The sequence below is a fragment of the Laccaria bicolor genome, genomic scaffold, assembly GCF_000143565.1.
Source record: "Laccaria bicolor S238N-H82 LACBIscaffold_1 genomic scaffold, whole genome shotgun sequence".
Lineage (NCBI taxonomy): Eukaryota > Fungi > Basidiomycota > Agaricomycetes > Agaricales > Hydnangiaceae > Laccaria > Laccaria bicolor.
In genome coordinates, this window is record NW_001889872.1 from 1,950,754 (window position 1) to 1,962,058 (window position 11,305).

General features: G+C 48.5%; 7 protein-coding genes across 7 annotated transcripts in view; 4 read left to right on the forward strand and 3 right to left on the reverse strand.

Moving 5' to 3' along the window:
- The window catches only part of LACBIDRAFT_291793 (20S proteasome subunit), a 6,669-nt gene extending 6,593 nt beyond the window's left edge, over positions 1-76 (reverse strand). Inside the window, exon 1 of the mRNA XM_001874111.1 lies at positions 48-76. Within this exon, the coding sequence (XP_001874146.1) occupies positions 48-72 (25 nt within the window). The 5' untranslated portion in view covers positions 73-76. The remainder of the gene's footprint in view (positions 1-47) is intronic.
- A 126-nt stretch (positions 77-202) lies between these two features.
- Positions 203-1,745, forward strand: LACBIDRAFT_301445 (uncharacterized protein; the record flags this gene model as incomplete). Its single annotated transcript, XM_001873494.1, has 6 exons — positions 203-450; positions 509-792; positions 849-1,076; positions 1,129-1,274; positions 1,333-1,477; positions 1,534-1,745. 6 exons carry the CDS (start codon positions 203-205, stop codon positions 1,743-1,745), a joined length of 1,263 nt encoding a protein of 420 aa, XP_001873529.1.
- Positions 1,746-2,185: 440 nt separating this feature from the next.
- Positions 2,186-3,659, forward strand: LACBIDRAFT_301447 (uncharacterized protein; the record flags this gene model as incomplete). Its single annotated transcript, XM_001873495.1, has 6 exons — positions 2,186-2,430; positions 2,488-2,768; positions 2,825-3,052; positions 3,106-3,251; positions 3,310-3,454; positions 3,511-3,659. The coding sequence occupies 6 exons, from the start codon at positions 2,186-2,188 to the stop codon at positions 3,657-3,659; spliced, it is 1,194 nt and encodes a 397-aa protein (XP_001873530.1).
- Positions 3,660-4,199: 540 nt separating this feature from the next.
- Positions 4,200-5,593, forward strand: LACBIDRAFT_301448 (uncharacterized protein; the record flags this gene model as incomplete). The annotated part of the gene is made up of 7 exons (XM_001873496.1): positions 4,200-4,435; positions 4,495-4,571; positions 4,624-4,736; positions 4,793-4,907; positions 4,963-5,146; positions 5,200-5,386; positions 5,440-5,593. 7 exons carry the CDS (start codon positions 4,200-4,202, stop codon positions 5,515-5,517), a joined length of 990 nt encoding a protein of 329 aa, XP_001873531.1. The 3' UTR covers positions 5,518-5,593.
- On the reverse strand, positions 5,574-6,855 carry LACBIDRAFT_301449 (uncharacterized protein; the record flags this gene model as incomplete). The annotated part of the gene is made up of 3 exons (XM_001874112.1): positions 5,574-5,649; positions 5,704-6,229; positions 6,282-6,855. The coding sequence occupies 3 exons, from the start codon at positions 6,853-6,855 to the stop codon at positions 5,574-5,576; spliced, it is 1,176 nt and encodes a 391-aa protein (XP_001874147.1).
- Positions 6,856-7,205: 350 nt separating this feature from the next.
- LACBIDRAFT_301450 (uncharacterized protein) lies at positions 7,206-8,422 on the forward strand (the record flags this gene model as incomplete). Its single annotated transcript, XM_001873497.1, has 7 exons — positions 7,206-7,531; positions 7,595-7,777; positions 7,828-7,918; positions 7,971-8,060; positions 8,113-8,149; positions 8,205-8,258; positions 8,310-8,422. The coding sequence occupies 7 exons, from the start codon at positions 7,206-7,208 to the stop codon at positions 8,420-8,422; spliced, it is 894 nt and encodes a 297-aa protein (XP_001873532.1).
- A 584-nt stretch (positions 8,423-9,006) lies between these two features.
- LACBIDRAFT_321040 (uncharacterized protein) lies at positions 9,007-10,547 on the reverse strand (the record flags this gene model as incomplete). Its single annotated transcript, XM_001874113.1, has 6 exons — positions 9,007-9,215; positions 9,272-9,416; positions 9,479-9,624; positions 9,677-9,904; positions 9,961-10,244; positions 10,303-10,547. 6 exons carry the CDS (start codon positions 10,545-10,547, stop codon positions 9,007-9,009), a joined length of 1,257 nt encoding a protein of 418 aa, XP_001874148.1.
- Positions 10,548-11,305: the final 758 nt, after the last annotated feature.

Consider the following 11,305-nt stretch of genomic DNA (forward strand, 5'->3'; position numbering starts at 1 on the left):
TACAAAGTGAGCTCTTTCAGAAAACCACGAGGATTGGGTGCACATACCGTACTCTGAACGCGTCAGAAACATGTTTATAGATGGATATTGGTGAGAGTGGAGGAGGTACTATGTATTGCGTGTTCTCCTTGAGGGTGATCATCCGTGGGAACTTTGCTTTATCTTATCTTGCTTTCTGATTACACACAAATGTAAGCGCTTCATGACTGTTGAACAACCCGTACCTCCTCAACGGCTCTCCTTGCACTGGGGCGTCGACGAGGGCGAAGTTGAAGGGATTCGCCGCTATACCCATGGGGGATATCACCCCATCCAGCTTGGAGAAGTATTGTCAACGCCCGCAGATACTGAACCAAGCAATTCTCGTAAGTATCGCATACTCAGTAAGCTCGGTTATGGCGCTTTTTCCACCGTATGGCTAGTGTCTGCTCAGCATCATCCTGAGTCCAGGTAAAGACGACCTTCTTAATGAGTGCCTTCGCGTGCGACTCACTTATTTAACCCGCAGACGCTATTTCGCACTCAAGGTCTGCGTTGCCGATGCCGATCCTCAGCGTGAACTAGATGTTTTTAGACGGCTCCCCAGCGATGAAGGGCGCCATGTGCTACGGCTTCATGACAGCTTCACCATTGATGGTCCTAATGGCACACATGCCGTACATGTTTTCGATGTTCTAGTTTCATTCGACATAGTTACTGGGCTTGTACGAGCTCACTGGAACCGGCGGGAACTCTGTCGCCAAGTCGCTCATGGCCTAGCCTTTCTTCACCGTCATGGTGTTGTGCACGGAGGTTTGGTCATTTTATCCATTTTAGCATCAAAACTGATGGAAATGGGTGGGCTACAGACCTCCACATGGGAAATATTGGCGTGTCCATGCCGCAACTGGACGAGATCACTGAGGAGGACCTCATCGACCGCTGCGACCCGCCCAATTGCACAATAGTTTTCCCTTGTCAGACACCTGCATCGCCAAAATCCTTGCCTCCGTACCTTGTCCCGCCGACGGATATCGCCTTTCACCTCCTGAAGCCACCCGCTGCACTGCACATTGAGCTACTCGATTTAGGAAGTGGTCTGTACTAGACGAGAATGATGTTTGCCGTGGGCTCACGTTAGCTCGATAGCTATAATTGTCGGAAGCAGCTCCGCACCTCCTGCCTGTACACCTGCGGTGGTATGTGCGCCAGAGATCCTGTTTGAACAAGTCACTACATCGGTCGTCACCCAAGCTGCTACAACCGCGAGCGACATCTGGGCACTGGCTTGCATTGTATGCACAACCACTACTCCGGTTTATATGTTCATGCCCCGCTAACACTAGTTGATAGATGTACCGAATCGTCTTTGGCGGAGACCTGTACCACTGGCCATCATTCAGCGTCTACTACCTGGGCAAGGTGGCGGCCGTCTGCGGTCAAATTCCGCCGTCGTGGCGCAGCTTTTGGGACTCGAACGAACATCTCTGCAAACTGGGTGATTAGCGGTCGAACTAACTGATTCCTTGCCCGCACTGACTTGCCGTCTTTCAGATATCTCCCAGGAAGCGGCCGACCAGATCTGGCAGACAAACATAGATGATTCATCTGCGAGAAAAGGTTGCGCACTTAGTAGAGAAGATTTTGTCATCTTTTGCGACCTTTTACAAAGGATGCTCAAGATAGATCCAAGTGATCGAATAACTATTGAGGAGGTACTGGCGCACCCGTGGCACACCCAGACAGCGGACAGTCCAACTCGATAACTCGAGAACCAGATTTTTTATCAAAATTCCCACTTAAGATTTGGAACTCTGTTGGAATTAGAGGCTAATGCTCTGATGCTTACCGGTGGCCTTACTGTCATTGAGCCTAGCTATGGGTGAACATATAGGTAAATATAATATGTATTTTGAATTGAAGACTGACTTTGATAGTTTCAATGGCATGCATACTCGACTATAATACCCTTCTATTCAGTTCATTGAATAACGATGGTTATGCAAAGTCGCACCTTGAAATAGACGTCCTTCTGGTTAAAAGGTGTTGACACCTCGATCTACAATGCAAAGTGAGCTCTTTCAGGAAACACAAGGTTTTAGTGCACACACCGTACTTCCTCTGAACGCGTGTTTTCCTCGAGGGAGATCATCCGTGGGAACTTTATCTTACTTATCTTGCTTTCTGGTTACACGCGAATGGAATAATGACTGTTGCAAAAAAATTTAAACCTCCCCAACGGCTCTTGCACTGGAACGCCGACGAGGACGTTGAAGAGATTAGCCGCTATACTTATGGGGGCTATCACCCCATCCAGTTTGGAGAAGTATTGTCAACGCCCGCAGATACCGAACCAAGCAATTCTCGTAAGTATCGCATACTCAGTAAGCTCGGTCATGGCTCTTTTTCCACCGTATGGCTAGCGTCTGCGCAGCATCATTCTGCATCCGGGTAAGCACGACCTTCTCAATGATTACTATCGCGACCGACTCACTTATTTACCCGCAGACACTATTTTGCAATCAAAGTCTGCGTTGCCGATGCCGATCCTCAGCGTGAACTAGATGTTTTTAGACGGCTCCCCAGCGATGAAGGGCGCCATGTGCTACGGCTTCATGACAGCTTCACAATTGATGGCCCTAATGGCACACACGCCGTACATGCTTTCAATGTTCTTGGTTCATTCCTAGTTGCTCGGCTTGCACGACCTTACTGGAACCCGAGGGAACTCTCTCGCCAAATCGCTCAGGGGCTAGCCTTTCTTCACCGTCATGGTGTTGTGCACGGAGGTTAGGTCATTTCAATTATTTTAGTATTAACACTGATGGAGATGGGCGGGCTACAGACTTCCACATGGGAAATATTGGCGTGACCATGCCGCAACTGGACGAGATCACCGAGAAGGACCTCATCGACCGCTTGGACCCGCCCGAATGCACAATAGTTTTCCCTCGTCAGACGCCTGCATCGCCAAAATCCTTGCCTCCGTACATTGTCCCACCGACGGATATCTCCGAACTCCTCCCGAAGCCACCCGCCGAACTGCACGTTGAGCTACTCGATTTAGGAAATGGTATGTATCGGACGAGAATGATACTTGCCGTGGGCTCACTGTCAGCTCGGTAGCTACAATTGTCGGAAGCAGCTCCGCACCTCCTGCCTGTACGCCTGCGGCGGTATGTGCGCCAGAGATCATGTTTGAACAAGTCACTACATCGGTCGTGACCCAACCTGCTACAACCGCGAGCGACATCTGGGCACTGGCTTGCGTGGTATGCACAATCACTACTTCGGTTTATATGTTTATGCCCCTCTAACACTAGTTGACAGATGCACCAAATCGTCTTTGGCCCAGAGCTGTTCCACAGGGCATGTTGCAACGACTACCTCCTGAAAAGGATGGCGGCCGTCTGTGGCCAAGTCCCGCCGTCGTGGCGCAGCTTTTGGGACTCGAACGAAGAACTCTGCAAACTGGGTGATTAGCGGTCGAACTTCCTGATTCCTTGCCCGCACTGACTCATCATCTTGCAGATATTTCCCAGGAAGCGGCCGACCAGGCGTGGCAGATAAAGATAGATAGTTTTCTACGTTCGAGAGCGGGTAGCGCAATTGGTAAAGAAGACTTTGGTAACTTTTACGACCTTTTACGGAGGATGCTCAAGATAGATCCAAGTGATTGACTAACGATTGAGGAGGTACTGGCGCACCCGTGGCACACCCAGACAGCGGCCAGTTCAATTTGGTAACTCGAGAACCAGATTTTCCGTCAAAATTTCGAAACAAGTATTTTAGAATCCAAATATGATACAATCATTCCGACAAACCGAGTGATCTTTCTCCTTCTCATGATTGACGATATCGCGTGCAGAGGTGAAGACATCTTTCATGCTGGGATCTACTTATCCTCGTCATCCGCTTTCCTTTCCTCGGATTCAACACCGCGTCCCTCACAGATCATTCAGATTAAGGTCTTTCTTTTGTTTATAACTCGCTCAGAGTCGCATGCATGTGGTTGTATTCGAATGCAATTCACGACCTTCTCCCATGAGAATTTGTTATCTAACTTTGCGCATCAAACGTTGTTTCCAACTGCTCGTCGTCCAAGGCCGTGATGATTTTGATTAGTTGACGCGTTCTACCAACGTGCTCTCTCCGCTTGAGGCCCAGAAACGCTCCGATCATGGAGCTCATCTAATCGATCGCTCAAACTTCAAACCACCATGTCCGTTCCCGAGCTCACTCCACAGGATCTGAAGGCCATCCTCGAATTCACTACTACCCTCGCGCGCAAGGCCGGTGAGTTGATCTTGGAAGGTTCCGAAGCTATCCAAGCCGTATCTGCCGAGTCGAATGTCAATGAGAAGAAGAACTCGGTGGATCTGGTGACGGAGTACGATGTTCGCGTTGAGGAGTTGGTGAAGAAGGAATTGGGGATCAAGTACCCCAACTTCAAATTGTGAGTGATGTTTTCGTTTATGAACGCGCTGTGGTTAAGTAATCGTTTTGTTTCAATAGTATCGGGGAAGAATCGTACTCGGCGGGGTCGCGTCCGCCCTTGACGGATGAGCCTACATTTTGCGTAGACCCTATCGGTATGGTTGAAATATCTTCTCAATCGCATCACCTCTGACAGTTTGATTGCAGACGGCACAACGAATTTTGTTCATGGTTTCCCATTCGCCTGCATTTCCCTAGGGCTAATTTATAAACGACGACCGGTGCTGGGGGTCATCTACAATCCATTCCTTAACCATCTTGTATGTCCTTCCTCGTATTACCGATATGCCGCAGTTTGATTTATACCGTTTTCGAGTACTCGGGCGTGAAAGGACAAGGTTCGCATCTTAGCCAAGCAAACGGCGAACCCAAGAGGCTTCCGCTCGCATCCCCACCCAAACCGCTTCCATCCCTCAACCAAGCTCTCATCGGTATACTCTCTACTCTATTGTTTCTCCTTACCATCTTATAGAACTACCTTGTCAGCCGTGGAGTGGGGTTCGGATCGCTCTGAAACCACCATATCCGCTAAAGCGGCCTCGTTCTCCCGCTTGGCAGGTAACCCAGCCCAGGGTATCCTCGGCGGCAAAATGGCACACTCCCTTCGTTCGATGGGAAGCGCTGCGTTGAATTACGGAATGGTTGCACAAGGAAGTCTTGACCTCTACTGGTACGTCCCCTTCCCCCGAGTTGCTCCCGATTTGAAGACACTGCTGCATGAAGGGAGATTGGCTGTTGGCCCTGGGATGTGTGCGCTGGGATCGTCATCGCTGAAGAGGCTGGTGGACTGGTGACCGGCTCCCATGACGTTTTTGCTGCGACCTCGACTTCCGATAAATTTGGGGATGTGACGGAGGATATATTGACTGGAAGGAAATATGTTGTTGTTCGGGCAATTGGGGACACTTCAGTTTGTGACATCTTGTTAAGCCTTGTGGGGTACTAATGTTGTTGTTGATGCAGGACGAGAAGGGAGTGGATGCCCAGAGACGAATTATCAAAGAATTTTATGATAGTGTTCAGGATGTTGCTCCTAATTGACATGTGTAGATTATACAAGGAGGCCAGCCGATGGTACTGTTGTGATAAAAGACAAGTCAGCTTTCATCCATCCTTCTGTCCTCGAGCCGCTTGAGGTAGGCCTTGTAAAAGCCCGGAAGAGAAGCGTCCCACCTAGAGTCATGGTTAGTTGAAACAAGTCGATGTAGAAAATCAAATTCGCTCAACCAAGTCCAAGCCTCCACATCCTTCGGGAGCCCACGAAATTTTGAGTGTTCCAGCGAACCTTGCTTCTGGAAGAACGCAATCATGACCTCTAAGAAACCAGGGTCGTCATTTACATAGTCGTACTTCAAGATGGTTGACGACAAGAAACGGTACGACATGTCGTACTCCAGGGAAGTGCGTCCACAAAGCGTCCAGCTAGAGAAAGCAGCTGGGTCCTCTGTGAAGGGGGGCGACGACAAATTGAATGGCGAACGCAACGTGATGTCAGTCGTATCAAAGGGAATGACCCATGAATCACGATCAATCATGCGGCGCAGGACGTCAACTTTGAAAAGAGGCTTCAAGGTATCTTCCTCGTGCGGCCATATTGTCGAATGGATCACCCACCCGCGGGCTCCATATTTCGCAAGGGCTTTTGCTTCGCGAGGAGAGATATGTGCTAGTGAGAGCCCACGCCTCAAGTCGAATGTTGCCCTAGGGTACAATGAATAAGCAGCATCGAAAGCAATCACGTTCATCACACAAGCTAAAACGGCGCATATTAGTCAAAGAATATGCGAAGTAGAAGACCAGCATACTGGAGTGAAAACGCAAGATACAGTCCATCGGGGTGCGACGAGTTGTTATGAGTTGGATCGTAAGATCCGGCGCTTTCGAAAACGAGTGCACACCAATAATACCGGTTGAACGATATTCCGCTTCGTGCACCTCGAATGCCTCAGGTTCGCCAGGAACAGGAGACATTTCAACGGCGGCCTTTTCAAACTCAGGCGATTGCTCTGGTCTGGGAGTGAATGAATACCCTTCGTGATTAATCAACCATCGCCCAATCTCTCTGACAGTGCCTGCAAATACAAAGACGTCGAGGTCGGAATCGGCGTAATGTGATCGATCCAAAAACTGGAGCGCGTTGGACCCCGATATGAGAGCGGCCGTTTGAGCTTGGAGGGAACGAAATCCCTCCGGATCGTTGAAGAACCTTGAGAGGTGGCGATTGATGTTATAGGCTCTGGTGTTGAAGTCTTTGGTGGCGACATAGATCACGCGACAGGTACGGCCACATCGCATGATTGTGGGAGGTGGAAGGCATGAAAAGATGAGGTCGTATATGGTGGGTTGGGAGAAAGCTTGGCCAATATACGAGAGTTGCATCAGAGGATCCCGGGCCCAATCTGGGAAGATTAAACTTTCAACAAAGTGCCTGACGTTTGCCGCCAGTGCACCAAAGTCCTGAAAATGTTCCAAACGGCCACAATTCGGTGAACGCGCTTGAGGAGCGAAGGTTGACTGGATTTTGTTATGAGGTCCTCTTTAGCAGCGGCATGCAAGCGTGTTTTGATGAGATCAAACCCCGTATGAGCCCGTTGCGCGCATCGAGCGCACTCCCTTTGGATCTTGGAGAGGGCTCATACCTGTGCACCCTTTTCCCTCTCTCCGCTTGTTTCATCTAAGAATCGCTCTAGTGGCACTGGAAAAGGATGAACTTGAGGATCAGCCTCGCGATGGTTCTCTTGCCAGTGGGTCTCTCGATCCTGATCCTTGTCAACCTTCCTACTCGGCTTTCCTCTCAAGTTTACCAGAGATTCTTTTTGGGCCACCGTCAAGTACAGGACATCGACGTTGTCTTATCCTACTACCGAGAGAACGTCACTACTGTCGCTCAGGGAATCCAAGCTCTGCGTGAGCAACTAGGCTCTAGAGGCTTTTCCAGCAAGATCATTGTCTATTCCAAGGATGAATCGCTCCCTGTAAACAACTCTTTGCAAACATTGCTTGGTGCAGATTCTATCATCAGGCTTTCCAATCGGGGGCGAGAAGGTGGATCATTGTAGGATATTTTTTATTCGCTTCGTAAAACATGGCCGTCTGACGAAGAATAACTCATAAACAGCCTAACTCATATCCTTTCGCAATATGATCGAGCACAACGATATCCACACGAATTTTCTTCACACATATTATTTGGTCAGGCAATCTTGGACGTTCAGGACATTGTAAATTCCAGGATTTCTGTGCTTCGAAAGGAAACATCTTTTCTAAGTCTTGGAAGATATGCAGAATGCGACTGCGGAAGGTGCAGTGCCCACCTTACACTCCAATGTTACCTTACTCATTCTATTATAGGGACGCCCACGGGTTGAAGAAATACTTTCCACGTATGCGAGAAATTTGTGCAATGTTTACAGGACGCTTATGTCCAAGCGGCGGACAGCTGGTATTTATAATCCTTGGTAACAACTGATTTGTTTTCACGGTGTTGCCTTCAGTGTACCTACAAGGGACAATTCATCGTTTCGAGCAAGTCAATCCTGCGTAATCCAAAGAGGCTCTATCAAGATCTCTTTGATGTCTTGACGGTTAGACCCTTTCTTTTGAAATAGAATAATCTCTAACATTGAACTTTTCTAGGCGCCCGAGGGTCACTGGATCTACGACGATGCAGGAGGTACTCCATGTTCATTTGGCGTATATTCTTACAGTTTATGTCCCTCATCATCCAGATAAAGAGTGGGAATGGTCCGGCAGTAAAAGCAGCCCGTCAAGCCCGTTTTTTGGTATTTCGAATTTCCTCTTGATAGGGACTGCAAAGCTGATCAGAAACACAGGTCATGCCCTTGAACGTTCTTGGCCGACGATATTCGGATGCGTCGACGTTCTGGTTTCTCGGAGGTGCTCACTCTCGTCGCCGGAAAGTTGCCAGTGTACACATGACTTTTAGGCGGAACAGTTACGTTCATAGTGAAGGACTTGGAAGGTTATAGTACGAACAACAGTAATTACGGCCCCCATGCATGGAACGCGCATATTACATTGCATCACCAGAAAAACAGTTCAACACTTACACACAAGTATTTCAGAATACAATCGTTCTGACAAACCGAGTCCCGTCCTTTTGAAATAGAGTATTTTCCAACATTAGGCGCCCGAGGGTCACTGGATCCACAACGATATGACAGAAGGTACGCTACGCTCATTTCGTGCATATTCTTACACTTTACAAGTCTGAAATATTCCAAAGCACAAGCATGTGGAGGTCTGCTGAACTACTTAGATATTTGTTCAATATTCCTTTAGAGCCGAGGAATGTATATAAACTCTGTTGCAGCCGTCCTTTCAATGGCTGAACTCCTCCAACTCCTTGACTTGTTGAAGACTAATGCCGACGTGTTGAATGTTTTGACTCTTCACAACCTCTTCTGCTTTGTGACTTATGCTGCTTGTCTCAAGGATGCCACCCAACGCCAGCCATCCATCCGGCTTTTCCAAATCTGAGATTTTTTGAAAAATCTGGTTCTCGAGTTATCAAATTGAATTGTCCGCTGTCTGGGTGTGCCACGGGTGCGCCAGTACCTCCTCAATAGTTAGTCGATCACTTGGATCTATCTTGAGCATCCTTTGTAAAAGGTCGCAAAAGATGACAAAATCTTCTCTACTAAGTGCGCCACCTTTTCTCGCAGATGAATTATCTATCTTTCTCTGCCACTTCTGGTCGGCCGCTTCCTGGGAAATATCTGCAAGATGGGGAGTCAGTGCGGGCAAGGATTCAGGAAATCCGACCGCTAATCACCTAGTTTGCGGAGATGTTCGTTCGAGTCCCAAAAGCTGCGCCACGACGGCGGGACTTTGCCGCAAACGGCCGCCATCTTGCCCAGGAGGTAGTCGTCGTGTGATGCGAGGTGGAACAGGACTACGTTAAAGACGATTTCGTACATCTGTCAACTAGTGTTAGAGGGGCATAGACATATAAGTAAACCAGAGTAGTGATTGTGCATACAATGCAAGCCAGTGCCCAGATGTCGCTCGCGGTTGTAGCAGATTGGGTGACTACCGAGGTAGTGACTTGTTCAAACATGATCTCTGGCGCACATACCGCCGCAGGTGTACAGGCAGGAGGTGCGGAGCTGCTTCCGACAATTATAGCTACCGAGCTAACGTGAGCCCACGGCAAACATCATTCTCGTCTAATGCATACCATTTCCTAAATCGAGTAGCTCAATGTGCAGTTCAGCGGTTGGCTTCAGAAGGAGTTCGGATATATGCGTCGGCGGGACAAGGTACGGAGGCAAGGATTCTGGCCGTGCGGGCGTCTGACGAGGAAAAACTATTGTGCATTCGGGCGGGTCGAAGCGATCGATGAGGTCCTCCTCAATGATATCGTCCAGTTGCGGCATGGACACGCCAATATTTCCCATGTGGAGATCTGTAGCCCACCTATTTCCATCAGTTTGAATGCTAAAATGGATAAAATGACCTAACCTCCGTGCACAACACCATGACGGTGAAGAAAGGCTAGCCCCTGAGCAATTTGGCGACAAAGATCCCGCGGGTTCCAGTGAGGTCGTGCAAGCCGAGCAACTATGTGGAATGAACCTAGAACATTGAAAGCATGTACCGCGTGTGTGCCATTAGGACCATCAATTGTGAAGCTGTCATGAAGCCGTAGCACATGGCGCCCTTCATCGCTGGAGAGCAGTCTAAAAACATCTAGTTCACGCTGAGGATCGGCATTGGCAACGCAGACTTTGATTGCAAAATAGCGTCTGCGGGACAAATAAGTGAGTCGGTCGCAATAGTAATCGTTGAGAAGGTCGTGCTTACCCGGATGCAGAATGATGTTGCGCAGACGCTAGCCATACGGTGGAAAAAGAGCCATGACCGAGCTTACTGAGTATGCGATACTTGCGAGAATTGCTTGGTTCGGTATCTGCGGGCGGTGGCAATACATCTCCAAGCTGGATGGGGTGATAGCCCCCGTAGGTATAGCGGCTAATCTCTTCAACATCCTCGTCGACGCCCCAGTGCAAGGAGAGCCGTTGCGGAGGTACGGGTTTTTGAACAGTCATTAGGCGCTTATCGAGCTTGTACTATCACTGGTGGGAACTTTGCAAGGGTATTAACTTTGCAAGGGTATTAACTTTGCAAATCTGTTTAATTGACAATATTCTGCCCCACATTGCTTCCACAATGGACCGATTTTTATGAAACTACATTGCTAGGTACTCATACATGTAATCTATGTATCCTAGCCATCTCGACAGTAAAAAATGAACTGCAGAAGGCGATACAGGCTTGGACATTTGTATACACCTGGGTTTGTGTCACAGACCCTATGTGTGACAGCGGTAAACCCCACTAAGGGGAAAACTGGGAAACATTTGCCCTTGCTGCCGCGTTACTTTGATGTGACTGATCTTGCAAAGTCGATGCCCATGTATGGAGATTCAAGCATTCTGTGTATTTTGCCTTGTAGCTCTTCTCCCCCACCTCTATCGGTTCAGATATTATTCTAGTTAGATTCAGAGTTACTTTAATATGCATCCCCATCCCAAGTTTTAATAAAATAGGCCCGGAGTCCCTTTCCTGCGCCCAATTCATTCAAATTTGCAAAGTTCCCACCAGTGATAGTAGTTCAAGTGATGATCTGAAAGATCATCGATCAATCGATCAAGCTTCAAGCTTAAAGTGTCGGTGATCACCTAGAGGGCGCAAAGGCACTCCACGGAGGAAAAGAAAGCAGCGAAAAAAGGTGATGGTGATTGACAGAAAGCAAGTTTGGTTTCCACGAATAACCCTTCTATAAGCAACCTCATTCCTGCCTCAT